This window comes from Oncorhynchus masou, chromosome 28 (assembly GCF_036934945.1).
Source record: "Oncorhynchus masou masou isolate Uvic2021 chromosome 28, UVic_Omas_1.1, whole genome shotgun sequence".
Lineage (NCBI taxonomy): Eukaryota > Metazoa > Chordata > Actinopteri > Salmoniformes > Salmonidae > Oncorhynchus > Oncorhynchus masou.
Window position 1 is genome coordinate 67,012,522 of NC_088239.1, and position 17,900 is coordinate 67,030,421.

At 43.0% G+C, this 17,900-nt stretch overlaps 1 protein-coding gene across 3 annotated transcripts; it reads right to left on the bottom strand.

The window, feature by feature from the left end:
* Positions 1-1,130: 1,130 nt before the first annotated feature.
* Positions 1,131-7,460, bottom strand: LOC135518121 (astacin-like metalloprotease toxin 5). 3 transcript variants are annotated; one of them, XM_064943029.1, is made up of 11 exons: positions 7,277-7,460; positions 7,065-7,130; positions 6,842-6,898; positions 6,636-6,704; positions 6,460-6,509; positions 3,360-3,441; positions 3,155-3,269; positions 2,826-2,998; positions 1,909-1,990; positions 1,514-1,635; positions 1,131-1,406 (listed from the first exon to the last, which is right to left on the bottom strand). In XM_064943029.1, exons 1-11 carry the CDS (start codon positions 7,308-7,310, stop codon positions 1,402-1,404), a joined length of 855 nt encoding a protein of 284 aa, XP_064799101.1. In that variant the 5' UTR covers positions 7,311-7,460; the 3' UTR covers positions 1,131-1,401. The 3 variants fall into 3 exon arrangements, with proteins under 3 accessions (XP_064799101.1, XP_064799102.1, XP_064799103.1); XM_064943030.1 differs by lacking the exon at positions 1,909-1,990; XM_064943031.1 differs by lacking the exons at positions 1,514-1,635; positions 1,909-1,990.
* Between the last annotated feature and the right edge of the window lie 10,440 nt (positions 7,461-17,900).

Here is a 17,900-nt window from a genome sequence, read left to right on the forward strand (position 1 = left end):
TGGCCTTCTGTAGGGTGTGAGAGTAAAATTGCAAGATTGTTATACTTTCATTGCATCAAATGGTTGTTTTATGCAACAGAATATAGGGTTCTTATAACTCTAGTGTGTCTGTCTGAGCTGAAAGTGGGCCTCTGGGAGAAAACTGACAGGATATTTACAATGTCTTTTGGGTGATAAAACTGAGACCACATTCCAGAGCACGAGTTAATGTTTCTGTTCTATTAAAGGTACGAGGGAGAGATGACCCCAGGGCCAGACCTTGGTTTCTATATAAAGATAATTTTCTTTACAGCAGATACTGTGTTCTGTGAATTATAAGTATCTTTCATACAAATCTTAACATTGTGACCCATTCCACAACACTGTTTGTCATGTAGACTGAAAGGGGTGTATCTTGGCTATAAAAGACCATTGTACTTTTGTCTCAGGGATCTCAACAAATCATGTGAGTGTGGATTCATTGACCAGCCATGATTATCATAGAGCACTCAATTAACTGTGTGTGTGATGTAATGACCTGCTCCCTTAAGTGAATAAAGATGGTTTAAGTGTAACTCTGACTTGTGATAATTTCTTAATCAAATGAGAGTTAAGGGAAAAACTCATGATTGGGTGGAGTTGGCGCCCGAGTGGGTGAACCTATACCATCCAAGGCCCACCCATGGCTACACCCCTGCCCAGTCATGTGAAATCCATAGATTGGGGCCTAATGAATTTATTTCAATTGAGTAACTTCCTAATTAGAACTGTAAATCTTGAAAATTGTTGAATTTACATTTTTGTTGAGTAAACATGGCTAAAAGTTGAGCCATTTGTGTGGTACCGATTATCCTGAGTTAAGCGCAAGAGTTCACCGCCTCCTCAAACCTGTTTCATAGCATACCCTTCTGGAGGTTGACATTAAATGATCCCTGCTGTCTAAGTCCTGAGTTACAGCGTCATCATTTAAATAATTTGTTGCCTAGCTAGTCGGCCAAGTTCAAGGTATAAACCACCATTAATTGAAGTGGTCTCTCCTGGTGCACTAGATCTACTTCCTCTCTGATCCCACCCTGGACGTATGATGAGCATAGCTGAGAAGGTCCATTCTAGAATGAAATAGAACACTGCAAGCAACATCACACAGTGGATTCTTTTCAGTCTAGGTCATTTTATTTATTTCCAAGACAAGTGCAGTGGTATAGGCCTAATTCAAGGCAGCAAGAGTACACAGGAGAAATAAAACCAATGCCTGCAGCCAGCCACACGTATAAAACATCAGAAAGCTTTAAGGGACTTGTCCAACTTATTCATTGTTGTGAAGAGAAGTTAGGATGTCAGTGCCATGTGCGTTGGAATCAGTCGGCAGCAGTGGTGTTGGAATCTTCTTCGATGGTGTAATAAATGCTAAACTGTGCATTGTTATTCTGGGAAAGACAGGACAGGAACATGGTTAGAATACAGTGTGATAATAACTACATTTACAAAGGCAGCCCAATTCTGATATTTTTCCTGTGTGTGCACATGTCTTTACCACATTGATAGAGTTTGTTAAGGCGTGCTATGTCCAGGGGGCTCAGGTGATTTCTCTGTCCAATCTGGACTCCACTCTTCTTGGAGTCAATAGTGGGGTTCTGGTTTGATGAGAAGTAATAACTGCCAGGAGAAACCCAACAATGGGGATTTGAGGAAATGCTACTTTAACAAGGACTGCATCACAATGTCACCCTATTCCCAATATAGTGCACCTAGTTTGACCAGAGCCCAGGTAAAAAAGTTGTGACTTAAATAGGGAGCCATTTGGGACACAGAAAGGTTACTGGAGCTGGATACTGTACAACTCATCTTTACTTATTGCTAGCAGTTTAAAAACAAGGCGAGGAAAATTGAGACTTCATTGGGAATAAGGAGGAGAGGAGTGCGACTGACGTTCCGTAGTGCATTATGGAGTCGTAGTCATAGGGCAGATCCTGAGTGTCTCCTTCCTTCACCTTAAAGTTATCTTCTTTTCCTGGAAGTTAAGAGGCAGACGTGACTGGTGGACACTGCTGGGTGTGATTGTGATATAGGGGAATGAAAGTAGAAATCTAGACAAGTTGTTGAGATGGAAACCATTAAGTTGAACCTCTAGCAGGAGGAAACTCTACACGATTCAAGGCATGACTATTGCATCTTACCTAAGGAAACCCATAGCGGGTGGCCTTCATGTTCAAGAGCTTACATGTTATCCCAGGATACCCATTGCGGGTGGCAACTGTAGATGACAATGTGGTGCTATTCATGTAAGGGGAATTTAGCGAACAAGGTTGCTGCGTTCACACCAGGGGAAATTCGCAGGAGTTAACGAATTCAGTCATATTCCACATAATTGGAAATTAGTCTATGAAATTGGTTTCAAACTGAAGAACACTGATGGTTACAGAGCTGGTGCTGTGAGATTAGGATATCAGGATTCAAGGTTACTATGATATTAGGCTATCAGGACCTGCTTAGACAAAGCAATTTTAGCAGTAGAGAACAGGGTTGCAATGTATGGGGAAAGTCATGAGTACATGATAAATGGAACATTTAGGCATAAATATATGAACGCCTGTTGTTCTGTCCTTGTGGTGTACTGTCTATTTTTGTTATGTAGGGTTTCATGTTGTCTGGACCCCAGGAAGAGCAGTACCTAATGTCAATAGTTATTCTATACGGTCTTCACTCCAGACTACAAAAAGCTCAACAAGGTGTGCTAGTACAAATGCCTGCACACTGCAGCTCTTCACGGGACAAATTGACCAGCCCTGCCCCTGGTCCACATACAATGCCCGTGAGGTGGTTTAGCATGTATTGGTGCGAGTTACCTGAGACCACGTTGTGCCACTGTATGGTGATGTATTGGTCACGGTCTGGCCGTGTGTGCTCGTGGTGCAGGCCCAGGGCATGCATCAGCTCATGACACAGGTTCCCCACGTTACAGGCTCTACCGAAGTACAGAGGCTGGGCCCCGCCCTGAAAACCTACATATGACGCACAGCTAGAGTTAAGGGAAGAAAGGTGAGAGAAGGGGGGGGGGGAGAAAGAGTGGATATGACAGGAAGAGAGAAAAATAAAGGAAAATGAAGGAGCGGTTGTGAGTTAACTGTAAACTGCTGGGAAGGAGAGTGTGTTAATGTGACCATTTTGGACTCACCCTGTCCCAGAGATTAACTCTATGTAGTTCTTCTCATTGGTGTATTCGTGGAAGAGGATACACGTCCGGTCTGAAATCATCTTGAACGCTGCTAGCATAGTTTCCTTTCTGTCCACTGTGGGGGATCAGAAACAATGCATATCATGCTCACTGTATTAGAAATCTAGTGTTAGTGCTCATCTCTCCTACTGTATTCGACACTCACCCAGATCACCGTTGATCTTGTAGGGGATAGAAGTGACGCCTTTATTCTCCGGCCAAAGTGACTTCACAGCTAATCGGTCTTCCTGTAGAACAAAACACCTAGTCTTAAATCCAGCTGTCGCTAGAGTATAGGCCTCAAATTTAAATTGTTATTTCAGCATTTCCCCTATGAATTTTTTTTAAATTCTAAAATTGTAAAACTATTTCAAAGTAAACTTAAATGACTAAAACCAGACTAAGTATGTAGAAAAGATAATGGAGCAATATACACAGTGTACTTTCCATGACAGACTGACCAGGTGAATGCTATGATCCTTACAGAGGTCACCTGTTCAATCAGTGTATATGAAGAGACCGGTTAAAGGAGGATTGTTAAGCCTTGCGACATGGATCGTGTATATATGTCATTCAGAGGGTGAATGGGCAGGACAAAATATCAAAGTACCTTTGAACAGGGTATGGTAGGTGCCAGGCTCACCAGTTTGAGTGTGTCAAGAACTGCAACGTTGCTGGGTATTTCACACCCAGTTTTCCCCATGTGTGTGTGAAGAAGGGTCCGCCACCCAAAGGACATCCAGCCAATGGCAGGCCAGCGGTCGAAAAATTGGTGATACGAATTGTGCAGAGCAACAGACGGGCTAGTTAGTCAATTGACAGTCCAGGAAAACATTTGCGCCCTAAGACCATAAAAACGCACAACTCGTAGTACCTTGACACAAATGGGGTATGGCGGCCAACAACCTTACAGAGTTCCACTTCTTTCAGCAAATAACTTGTTGCAGTGGACACAGGAGAACTGGATAAACATCTGGTCTGATGAATCCCGTTTTTTGCAATTTCACGCTGATGGGAGGACTAGGGTTTAGAGAAAACCACATGCATCCATCATGCCGTGAGGCAACATTGCAGGCTGGTGGGAGGCAGTGTGACGCGTTCACGGCACACATGATAAAAGTAGAGCAACGTTTGAACGCCACAGGATATCTGAACATAATTGAAAACCAGGTGCATCCCTTCATGGCAGTAGTGTATCCATCTGTTAAGTAATTTTTTCAGCAGGATAATGCCCCATGCCACAAGGCCAGGATTGTCCAGGAATGGTTCCACAAACATGACAGTGAATTCAGCTTAGTGCAGTGGCCTGCCCAGTCGCAAGATCTCAATCCAATTAAGCATCTGTGGGATGAGATGGGTAGTGGATCTCTAATCCATTTCGGATTAGAGAACCACTATCAGCCAACTGGGCACAACGATGTGAAGCATTGGGGAAATCATGGGGCCAGCATTCCTGTGGAACGCTCGACATCTCATAGAGTCCATGCCCCGACGAATTGAGGCTTTGAGGGTAAAGGGGGGTGCAACTCAATACTAGGTGTTCTAGTGGGCGTTGCCATTGAGATTGTCGTCAATGGTAGACACACAATAAATCTATTATTTGCACGACTCACTGTGCAATAGAGTTTAACATGAATTTTGAATGACTACCTCATCTCTGTACCCCACACATACAATTATCTGTCTCAGACAAGCAGTGAATTTCAAACAGACTCAACTGCAACGACCAGGGAGGTTTTCAAATAACTCACAAAAGGCACCTATTGGCAGATGGGTATAAAAAAAGCAGACACTGAATTTCCCTTCGAGCATGGTGAAGTTAATAATTACACTTTGGATGGTGTATTAATACACCCAGTCCCTACAAACATACAGGTGTCTTTCCTGAGTCAGTTGCCGGAGAAGAAGGAAACCGCTCAGGGATTTCACCACGAGCCCAATGGTGACTTTATTGGCTGTGATAGGAGGAAACTGAGAATGGAACAACATTGTAGTTACTCTACAATACTAACCTGATTGACAGTGAAAAGGAAGCCTGTATAGAATAAAATTCCAAAACATGCATCCTGTTTGCAACAAGGCACTAAAGTAATAGTGCAAAAAATTTCAAAGCAATTATCTTTTTGTCTTGAATACAAAGTGTAATGAGAGGCTAATCCAATAGATTATTGAGTACCACTTCATATTTTCAAGCAGTGGTGGATGCATCATGTTATGGGTATGCTTGTAATCATTGCGGACTGGGGAAATTGTCAGGATAAAAACAAAAAAACCCAGAATGAGCTAAACACAAGCAAGATCCTAGAGGAAATCCTGGTATAATCTGCTTTCCACCAGACACTGGGAAAATAAGTCACCTTTCAGCAGAACAATAACCTAAAACACAAGGGCAAATCTGCACTGGAGTCGCTTACCAAGACAGAATGTTCCAGAGTGGCCGAGTTACAGTTTTGACAAATCTACAGCAAGACCTGAAAATGGTTGTTTAGTAATGAACAACCAATTTGACAGCTTGAATACTTTTGAGGAGAATTAAGTGGGCAACTGCTGCACAACCCAGGTGTGGAAAGCTCGTAGACTTACCTAGAGAGACTCACAGCTGTAATCACTGCCTAAGGTGCTTCTACAAAGAATTGACTCTGGGATGCGAATAGTTGACATATTTTTGCATTTCATTTTCAATAATCACACAAATGTTTTCACTGTCATTATGGGGTATTTTGTGTAGATGGGTTAGAATTTTTTATTTCATCCATTTTGAATTCAGGCTGTCACAAAAAAATATGAAATAGGTCAAGGGGTATGAATGCTTTCGGAAGGCACTTACCAGCTTCTGGTATACAGACTGAAACTAATGATTGCAAAATCATTTCAGTTCTCTTTACAAGCCAGAATGTTAAATAAAATGACATTGAAACTTACTCTACTGGTGGTCCGTGGTGTTGATCCTTCAGATGGTCAAAATATCCACAGGAAAGTACTGTTAACACAACCTTTTAGAGTGGCGGTACTGAAGTTAGTAGTATGCCGGCATTGTGTATTTTCCTGTGGATATTTGGGGTCTCAAATTTTGACCATCTGAAGGACCAACACCATGGACAACCAACCGGTAGAGCAAGTTCAAATGTACTTCTAGTCAACAATCTGGCTTGAATTATTTTGCAGTCATTAGCTTCAGGCTGTGTATACCAGAAGGTGGTATCAATCGGATTCATCAGCCTAAAAGACGCAAGTAACAAGAGAGAAAGCAGGGATCATAGACTCACCGAAACCAGAATGTCTCCCTCCATGATAGCAAGGTCGAACTGTAAGTCCTCTGTAACAGAGAGAGAGGGTCTGAAACAACATGTACTGGTTACAAGTCACTACCTTCAGTACCATTAAAGTCCAGACCTTATGATAGAGGTCCAGGATTGCACGCTTCATCTAATGTATGCGTTACCTTCTCTGGTTTCAGGTGTTTTATACCAATCATTTTGTCTGCGAAGTGGTCCCATCGAGGCAGTAGAACCTGAAGGGAATTGTGAACAAACTACATTTGTAATATCATTGTTTATTGATAGATAAACTTGAAGACAACACATTGAGTTGTTTCTTTGGGCCCCATCACCCCAAGAGACTGACTTGATAATCACAGTATAGGCCTACCTGTGGCAGAGAAAGTCACATTTGTAGAATTGTTGATGGGGTTTTTAGAGTTGTCCACTGAAACACAGAAGAAGAAAAATATTACTAAGCAGAACAGTACAATAACATCGTTTTGCAGTACGGCTGGCGTACATTAAATACAAAAAGTGAAAAACAGGAAAGAGGCCTAGCTTTCAGCCTATCACCTAACGGAATGACTGGTCCCCAATGCAAGCCTGCCTACCTGTTGCAGGGAAAGTAGCATTTGAAGTAGTAGACTTTGTGAAATTGGCTATGGGAACACTGCCCACTGAAACACACAAGGGAAAAAATAATACGTGACATAATAATAACATGGTCAACCAAATGGCATCTGTGAAATTGGCCTGGCCTACAGTAGCTCAAATGGAAACACTCAAAAGTAGGACATCACAACAACAAAATTACTGGTCCTACCTTGGACAACCCAGAGAATCAGAAGCCAAACCATGTTGCAACGTTGATCGTCCCCCAGGATTTGGGAGAAAAGAACCAAAGAAAGGGCACAAACAAATTCACACACTTGCTCTCTTTCCAGTCAAAGAGTGGGTGGGGCAGCAATCACAAAGTAACAGGTGCTGGTGTGGTCACTTGCTTTTAAGTTCTCAACCTCAACAACATATGGCGCTAAGTGTCTCTCTACTCATTTTCCTGCCATTTCGACCAGTAAACAGTAAACACGTGGCAGTGATATGCCGTGTTCAAGTGCTACTCGGAACTAGGAAACTCTTAGTACCTTAGTCTTAAATTATTTGGTTTTAATTGCACTTATGTACAGTGGTGGAAACATGACTCAATTGTCATAAAGTAAAAGCAGGATTTTGTTGTTTTTTAAATGTATATGAACAGACAGGGTAGGGTACACTCCAACATTGATTGTGTCAGATCCGAAGCAGTATGTAGTAAGCAGTAAGACAACTTGTTATATTGAGGTTAAATAATGTTAAATAAAAAATACAAAGATAATTATTGCAGACCTGTTTTCGAGTTGCTGTGCTGTGCGTTTTGTTGCCAACCTATTTTGCTACCTGACAATTTTACGGTTTTTACTTTTTAATTACTGTTGTTATACACACACACACACATATATATATATATATATATATTTTTTTTTTTCCACCCACAACTTTTTCACTCCGGACGCTTTATCTGGACACGATTCGTCAGGATCTCCAACACCCGAAGCTAAGTAGTAACATTAACATGATGCCTTCTAATTGCAGTCGCTGTACTCGCCTTACGGCGAGGATAGCTGTGCTACAAGCCCGGCTTCAGACGCAATCGTTAGGCAAGGGTAATTTCAGTGTAGGAAAGGATGAAACAGCGTCTGTGCCACCAGCAAGTACAGATAGTAGTATAAATCCCCTGGCACAGTCCCCGCAGCCGGACAACTTTCTCACGGTTTCTGGAAGGAAATGCTGTAGGAACGCTCAACCGGTGTCGCTCATTCAGCCGACAGAAACTTTCAACCGGTTTTCCCCATTAAGTAGCGAGTCGGAGTCAGAGGCCGAGCCTTCTCTGGTCTATACTCCTCCCGTTACGGGGTCTGAGACGCCGAAGCTTCCCACCATTAGCTCTGACAAATTGAAAACTCTAGTCATTGGCGACTCCATTACCCGCAGTATTAGACTTAAAACGAATCATCCAGCGATCATACACTGTTTACCGGGGGCAGGGCTACCGACGTTAAGGCTAATCTGAAGATGGTGCTGGCTAAAGCTAAAACTGGCGAGTGTAGAGAGTATAGAGATATTGTTATCCACGTCGGCACCAACGATGTTAGGATGAAACAGTCAGAGATCACCAAGCGCAACATAGCTTCTGCGTGTAAATCAGCTAGAAAGATGTGTCGGCATCGAGTAATTGTCTCTGGCCCCCTCCCAGTTAGGGGGAGTGATGAGCTCTACAGCAGAGTCTCTCAACTCAATCGCTGGTTGAAAACTGTTTTCTGCCCCTCCGAAAAGTTAGAATTTGTAGATAATTGGCCCTCTTTTTGGGACTCACCCACAAACAGGACCAAGCCTGACCTGCTGAGGAGTGACGGACTCCATCCAAGCTGGAGGGGTGCTCTCATCTTATCTACCAACATAGACAGGGCTCTAACTCCTCTAGCTCCACAATGAAATAGGGTGCAGGCCAGGCAGCAGGCTGTTAGCCAGCCTGCCAGCATAGTGGAGTCTGCCACTAGCATAGTCAGTGTAGTCAGCTCAGCTATTACCATTGAGACCGTGTCTGTGCCTCGACCTAGGTTGCGCAAAACTAAACATGGCGGTGTTCGCCTTAGCAATCTCACTAGGATAAAGACCACCTCCATTCCTGTCATTATTGAAAGAGATCATGATACCTCACATCTCAAAATAGGGCTACTTAATGTTAGATCCCTTACTTCAAAGGCAATTATAGTCAATGAACTAATCACTGATCATAATCTTGATGTGATTGGCCTGACTGAAACATGGCTTAAGCCTGATGAATTTACTGTGTTAAATGAGGCCTCACCTCCTGGCTACACTAGTGACCATATCCCCCGTGCATCCCGCAAAGGCGGAGGTGTTGCTAACATTTACGATAGCAAATTTCAATTTACAAAAAAAAAAATGACGTTTTCGTCTTTTGAGCTTCTAGTCATGAAATCTATGCAGCCTACTCAATCACTTTTTATAGCTACTGTTTACAGGCCTCCTGGGTCATATACAGCGTTCCTCACTGAGTTCCCTGAATTCCTATCGGACCTTGTAGTCATAGCAGATAATATTCTAATCTTTGGTGACTTTAATATTCACATGGAAAAGTCCACAGACCCACTCCAAAAGGCTTTCGGAGCCATCATCGACTCAGTGGGTTTTGTCCAACATGTCTCTGGACCCACTCACTGTCACAGTCATACGCTGGACCTAGTTTTGTCCCATGGAATAAATGTTGTGGATCTTAATGTTTTTCCTCATAATCCAGGACTATCGGACCACCATTTTATTACGTTTGCAATTGCAACAAATAATCTGCTCAGACCCCAACCAAGGAACATCAAAAGTCGTGCTATAAATTCACAGACAACACAAAGATTCCTTGATGTCCTTCCAGATTCCCTCTGTCTACCCAATGACACCAGAGGACAAAAATCAGTTAACCACCTAACTGAGGAACTCAATTTAACCTTGCGCAATACCCTAGATGCAGTTGCACCCCTAAAAACTAAAAACATTTCTCATAAGAAACTAGCTCCCTGGTACACAGAAAATACCCGAGCTCTGAAGCAAGCTTCCAGAAAATTGGAACGGAAATGGCGCCACACCAAACTGGAAGTCTTCCGTCTAGCTTGGAAAGACAGTACCGTGCAGTACCGAAGAGCCCTTACTGCTGCTCGATCATCCTATTTTTCTAACTTAATTGAGGACAATAAGAACAATCCAAAATTCCTTTTTGATACGGTCGCAAAGCTAACTAAAAAGCAGCATTCCCCAAGAGAGGATGACTTTCACTTTAGCAGTGATAAATTCATGAACTTCTTTGAGGAAAAAATTATGATCATTAGAAAGCAAATTACAGACTCCTCTTTAAATCTGCGTATTCCTTCAAAGCTCAGTTGTCCTGAGTCTGCACAACTCTGCGTGGACCTAGGATCAAGAGAGACGCTCAAGTGTTTTAGTACTATATCTCTTGACACAATGATGAAAATAATCATGGCCTCTAAACCTTCAAGCTGCTTACTGGACCCTATTCCAACTAAACTACTGAAAGAGCTGCTTCCTGTGCTTGGCCCTCCTATGTTGAACATAATAAACGGCTCTCTATCCACCGGATGTGTACCAAACTCACTAAAAGTGGCAGTAATAAAGCCTCTCTTGAAAAAGCCAAACCTTGACCCAGAAAATATAAAAAACTATCGGCCTATATCGAATCTTCCATTCCTCTCAAAAATCTTAGAAAAGGCTGTTGCTCAGCAACTCACTGCCTTCCTGAAGACAAACAATGTATATGAAATGCTTCAGTCTGGTTTTAGACCCCATCATAGCACTGAGACGGCACTTGTGAAGGTGGTAAATGACATTTTAATGGCATCGGACCGAGGCTCTGCATCTGTCCTCGTGCTCCTAGACCTTAGTGCTGCTTTTGATACCATCGATCACCACATTCTTTTGGAGAGATTGGAAACCCAAATTGGTCTACACGGACAAGTTCTGGCCTGGTTTAGATCTTATCTGTCGGAAAGATATCAGTTTGTCTCTGTGGATGGTTTGTCCTCTGACAAATCAACTGTAAATTTCGGTGTTCCTCAAGGTTCCGTTTTAGGACCGCTGTTGTTTTCACTATATATTTTACCTCTTGGGGATGTTATTCGAAAACATAATGTTAACTTTCACTGCTATGCGGATGATACACAGCTGTACATTTCAATGAAACATGGTGAAGCCCCAAAATTGCCCTCGCTAGAAGCATGTGTTTCAGACATAAGGAAGTGGATGGCAGCAAACTTTCTACTTTTAAACTCGGATAAAACAGAGATGCTTGTTCTAGGTCCCAAGAAACAAAGAGATCTTCTGTTGAATCTGACAATTAATCTTAATGGTTGTACAGTCATCTCAAATAAAACTGTGAAGGACCTCGGCGTTACTCTGGACCCTGATCTCTCTTTTGAAGAACACATCAAGACCATTTCAAGGACAGCTTTTTTCCATCTACGTAACATTGCAAAAATCAGAAACTTTCTGTCCAAAAATGATGCAGAAAAATTAATCCATGCTTTTGTCACTTCTAGGTTAGACTACTGCAATGCTCTACTTTCCGGCTACCCGGATAAAGCACTAAATAAACTTCAGTTAGTGCTAAATACGGCTGCTAGAATCCTGACTAGAACCAAAAAATTTGATCATATTACTCCAGTGCTAGCCTCCCTACACTGGCTTCCTGTCAAAGCAAGGGCTGATTTCAAGGTTTTACTGCTAACCTACAAAGCATTGCATGGGCTTGCTCCTACCTATCTCTCTGATTTGGTCCTGCCGTACATACCTACACGTACGCTACGGTCACAAGACGCAGGCCTCCTAATTGTCCCTAGAATTTCTAAGCAAACAGCTGGAGGCAGGGCTTTCTCCTATAGAGCTCCATTTTTATGGAACGGTCTGCCTACCCATGTCAGAGACGCAAACTCGGTCTCAACCTTTAAGTCTTTACTGAAGACTCATCTCTTCAGTGGGTCATATGATTGAGTGTAGTCTGGCCCAGGAGTGGGAAGGTGAACGGAAAGGCTCTGGAGCAACGAACCACCCTTGCTGTCTCTGCCTGGCCGGTTCCCCTCTTTCCACTGGGATTCTCTGCCTCTAACCCTATTACAGGGGCTGAGTCACTGGCTTGCTGGGGCTCTCTCATGCCGTCCCTGGAGGGGGTGCGTCACCTGAGTGGGTTGATTCACTGATGTGGTCATCCTGTCTGGGTTGGCGCCCCCCCTTGGGTTGTGCCGTGGCGGAGATCTTTGCGGGCTATACTCAGCTTTGTCTCAGGATGGTAAGTTGGTGGTTGAAGATATCCCTCCAGTGGTGTGGGGGCTGTGCTTTGGCAAAGTGGGTGGGGTTATATCCTTCCTGTTTGGCCCTGTCCGGGGGTGTCCTCGGGTGGGGCCACAGTGTCTCCTGACCCCTCCTGTCTCAGCCTTCAGTATTTATGCTGCAGTAGTTTATGTGTCGGGGGCTGGGGTCAGTTTGTTATATCTGGAGTACTTCTCCTGTCCAATTCGGTGTCCTGTGTGAATCTAAGTGTGCGTTCTCTAATTCTCTCCTTCTCTCTCTCGGAGGACCTGAGCCCTAGGACCATGCCCCAGGACTACCTGACATGATGACTCCTTGCTGTCCCCAGTCCACCTGGCCGTGCTGCTGCTCCAGTTTCAACTGACCTGAGCCCTAGGACCATGCCCCAGGACTACTTGACATGATGACTCCTTGCTGTCCCCAGTCCACCTGGCCGTGCTGCTGTTCCAGTTTCAACTGTTCTGCCTTATTATTATTCGACCATGCTGGTCATTTATGAACATTTGAACATCTTGGCCATGTTCTGTTATAATCTCTACCCGGCACAGCCAGAAGAGGACTGGCCACCCCACATAGCCTGGTTCCTCTCTAGGTTTCTTCCTAGGTTTTGGCTTTTCTAGGGAGTTTTTCCTAGCCACCGTGCTTCTACACCTGCATTGCTTGCTGTTTGGGGTTTTAGGCTGGGTTTCTGTACAGCACTTTGAGATATCAGCTGATGTACGAAGGGCTATATAAATAAATTTGATTTGATTTGATTTGATTTGATTTGATAGGTGCAGGAATCGGACCATATTGCTGTGCTGCATGAGCATACTAAATAATAAGTACTTCTTGGTGTCAGGGAAAATGTATTGGGGTTAAAAGTACATCTTTTCTTTAGAAATGTAGTGTAGTAAATAAAAAAGTAAAAATACACAAAAAACTACTTCAGTAGTACTATAAATAATTTTTACTTAAGTACTTTACACTACCGTATACACAGACATGCGTTCAAGCTGTTAGCAAGTCGGAAATTTCAGGTCACTTGCTTTTAAGTTCTCAACCTCAACAACATATGGCGCTAAGTGTCTCTCTACTCAATTTCCCGCCACGTGCCAGTGATATGCGGTGTTCAAGTGCTACTCGGAACTAGGAAACTCTGAAATGTCAGACATGCGAACGAACTGGTTGTAGTTAAACACACAGTGCTGGAAAAAGTAGGCAATAGTCATACTTGAGTCAAAGTAAAGATACTTTAATGGACTCAAGTAACAGTAACCCAGTGAAACACTACTTGAGTAAAAGTCTAAAAGTATCTGGATTTAAATGTACTTAGGTACAGTGGTGGAAAAATGACTCAATTGTCATACTTGAGTAAAAGTAAAAAGTAAATGTTATACATCAAAATCCTTCCCATTTAAAAATGTATTTATGGACTGACAGGATGCACTCAGATCTGGGACACTGTAAAGTCCATGGAGAATGAGAGCACCTCCTCCCAGCTGCCCACTGCTCTGACGCTAGGAAACACTGTTACCTCCGATAAATCCACTATAATTGAGAATTTCAATAAGCATTTCTCTACGGCTGGCCATGCTTTCCACCTGGCTACCTCTACCCCGGTCAATTGCCCGGCACCCTCCACAGCAACCCGCCCAAGCCCCCACCATTTCTCCTTCACCCAAATCCAGATAGCTGATGTTCTGAAAAAGCTGCAAAATCTGGACCCCTACAAATCAGCCGGGATAGACTATCTGGACCCTCGCTTTTTAAAATGATCTGCCAAAACTGTTGCAACCTCTATTACTAGCCTGTGAAACCTCTCTTTCGTATCGTCTGAGATTCCCAAAGACTGGAATGCTGCCGGGGTCATCCCCTTTCTTCAAAGGGGGTGGCACTCTAGTCCCAAACTGCTGCAGACCTATATCTATCCTACCCTGTCTTTCTAAGGTCTTCGAAAGCCAAACAGATTACCGACCATTTCGAATCCCACCGTACCTTCTCTGCTATGCAATCTGGTTTCAGAGCTGGACATGGGTGCACCACAGCCACGTTCAAGGTCCTAAATTATAGCATAACCGCCATCGATAAGAGACATTACTGTGCAGCCGTATTCATCGACCTGGCCAAGGCTTTCGACTCTGTCAATCACCTGTCGTGGAAATTTCCTCTATTTACCAAATCATGAGAGCAAACCACACACAAGTCAGAGTTAGTTATCAAAGTCCATCTTTAATTATATGAGCTCTATCACAACCCTGTGACTCTCAGATCAATTCAGTGTCTATCAATGAATTCACTGAGAGTCCCTTCCACATTTCTACTGAGATCCTTTATAGCAAAGACACACACAGGATAAGACAGCATCGGCATAATTCATCGTTCAGCTTTGTCTCCTTTCTATGTTATTTTCTCAAACTCAAACTCAGAACTATAAACCAATCCTCCATATCAACAGGCATATATCAAATCCATCCTATCTTGACAAGATCACAGAGACACACTGACTGGCACACAGACATTGTGGAGCCAAGAGATACACGCTTGACCTCTCCCCTTTCTCCGGCCCAAGCAACTTAGTCTTGACATACAACAGATACTGCAACCCTGCCGCAGTATTATACAAACACATTCTGATGAGAAGTAACTTACAAACATATGATGAATATAAAACATCTTACCTATGTTACCAACTAATTCACCACATTCTTATTGGCAGACTCGACAGCCTTGGTTTCTCAAATGATTGCCTCGCCTAGTTTACCAACTACTTCTCTGATAGAGTTCAGTGTTGCAAATCGGAGGGCCTGTTATCCGGACCTCTGGCAGTCTCTATGGGGGTGCCACAGGGTTCAATTCTTGGGCCGACTCTCTTCTCTGTATACATCAATGATGTCGCTCTTGCTGCTGGTGATTCTCTGATCCACCTCGACGCAGACGACACCATTCTGTATACTTCTGGCCCCTCTTTGGACACTGTGTAACCTCTTGAAACTCTAGGGGCGCAATTTCATTTTTGGATGAAAAACGTTCCCGTTTTAAACAAGATATTTTGTCACAAAAAGATGCTCGACTATGCATATAATTGATAGCTTTGGAAAGAAAACACTCTGAATTTTCCAGAACTGCAAAGATATTGTCTGTGGGTGCCCTAGAACGGGAGCTACAGGCAAAACCAAGATGAAACGGCAACCAGGAAACCAGCAGGATTTTTGAGGCTCCGTTTTCCATTGTCTCCTTATATGGCTGTGAATGCGAGAGGAATGAGCCTGCCCTTTCTGTCGTTTCCCCAAGGTGTCTGCAGCATTGTGACGTATTTGTAGGCATATCATTGGAAGATTGACCATAAGAGACTACATTTTCCAGGTGTCCGCCCGGTGTCCTCCGTCGAAATTGGTGCGTCTTTTTCAGCTGCTGGTATTTTTCCATGCGATTCTGAGTGGAAAGCAGGCTTCCACGAACTGCATATCAATGAAAAGATATGTGAAAAAACACCTTGAGGATTGATTCTAAACAACGTTTGCCATGTTTCGGTCGATATTATGGAGTTAATTCGGAAAAAGTTTGACGTTTTGGTGACTGAATCTTCGGTTCGTTTCAGTAGCCAAATGTGATGTACAAAACGGAGCGATTTCTCCCACACAAAGATTCTTTCAGGAAAAACTAAACATTTGCTATGTAACTGAGAGTCTCCTCATTGAAAACATCCGAAGCTCTTGAAAGGTAAATTATTTTATTTATTTGGTTATCTGGTTTTTGTGAAAATGTTGCGTGCTAAATGCTACTCAAAATGCTAAGCTAGCTTAGCATACTCTTACACAAATTAGTGATTTGCTATGGTTCAAAAGCATATTTTGAAAATCTGAGGTGACAGTGTTGTTAAGAAATGGCTAAGCTTGAGAGCAGGCGCATTATTTTCATTTTATTTGCGATTTTCAGAAATCGTTAACGTTGCGTTATGCTAATGAGCCGGAGGCTTTATTCACAATCCCGGATCCGGGATGGGGAGTATCAAGAGGTTTTAACTAACCCCAGATGAGCTTCAATGCCATACAACTCTCCTTCCGTGGTCTCCAACTGCGCTCAAATGCAAGTAAAACTAAATGCATGCTATTCAATCGGTCACCCCCCGGAACCTGCCCGCCCGTCCAGCATCACTACTCTGGACGGCTCTGACTTAGAATACGTGGACAACTACAAATACCTAGGTGTCTGGTTAGACTGTAAACTCTCCTTCCAGACTCACATTAAGCATCTCCAATCCAAAATGAAATCTAGAATCGGCTTCCTATATCGCAACACAGCGTCCTTTACTCATGCTGCCAAACATACCCTTGTAAAACTGACCATCTTACCGATCCTCGACTTCGGCGATGTCATCTTTAAAATAGCCTCCAACACTCTACTCAACAAATTGGATGCAGTCTATCACAGTGCCATCCGGTTTGTCACCAAAGCCCCATATACTACCCACCACTGCGACCAGAAGAGTTATGATTCTGATGTAGGCCTAGAGCAGCCAGTGTAAATGCATATATTGGTTTCTATTAGGTTGTATTTGGATAACAATAAATATTTCTAATAAAAATAGATGTGTGCTTTTTAATATTCTAATACAAATAGAGGTGTGATTGGATGTATAAGATTTAGTCATAGGGTGGATATGATAAGGGATTTTTATTAATAATGATTGAATTATGTATACATGTACATATCAAACATCTCCAATCCAAAATCAAATCGAGCATCGGCTTTCTATTTCGCAACAAAGCCTCCTTCACTCACCCTGCCAAACTTACCCTAGTAAAACTGACTATCCTACCGATCCTCGACTTTGGCGATGTCATCTACAAAATGACTTCCAATACTCTACTCAGCAAACTGGATGCAGTTTATCACAGTGCCATCCGCTTTGTTACTAAAGCACCTTATACCACCCACCACTGCGACCTGTATGCTCTAGTCGGCTGGCCCTCGCTACATATTCGTCGCCAGACCCACTGGCTCCAGGTCATCAACAAGTCCATGCTAGGTAAAGCTCCGCCTTATCTCAGTTCACTGGTCACGATGGCAACACCCACCCGTAGCACACGCTCCAGCAGGTGTATCTCACTGATCATCCCTAAAGCCAACACCTCATTTGGCCGCCTTTCCTTCCAGTTCTCTGCTGCCTGTGACTGGAACGAATTGCAAAAATCGTTGAAGTTGGAGACTTTTATCTCCCTCACCAACTTTAAACATCTACTATCTGAGCAGGTAATCGATCGCTGCAGCTGTACATAGTCCATCGGTAAATAGCCCACCCAATTTACCTACCTCATCCCCATACTGTTTTTATTTATTTACTTTTCTGCTCTTTTGCACACCAGTATCTCTACCTGCACATGACCATCTGATCATTTATCACTCCAGTGTTAATCTGCTAAATTGTAATTATTCGCCTACCTCCTCATGCCTTTTGCACACAATGTATATAGACGCTTTTTTAAATTTAAAAAATAATAATACTTCTGTGTTATTGACTTGTTTATTGTTTACTC

Coding starts and splice junctions, on each gene's coding strand:
- LOC135518121 (XM_064943029.1), bottom strand. CDS start 7,310: ATGGTTTGGCTTCTGATTCTCTGGGTTGTCCAAG. Junction 6,705..6,841: donor TGTGACTTTCTCTGCCACAG/GTAGGCCTATAC, acceptor AATTCCCTTCAG/GTTCTACTGCCTCGATGGGA. Junction 1,991..2,825: donor GTGGCACAACGTGGTCTCAG/GTAACTCGCACC, acceptor CTTAACTTCCAG/GAAAAGAAGATAACTTTAAG.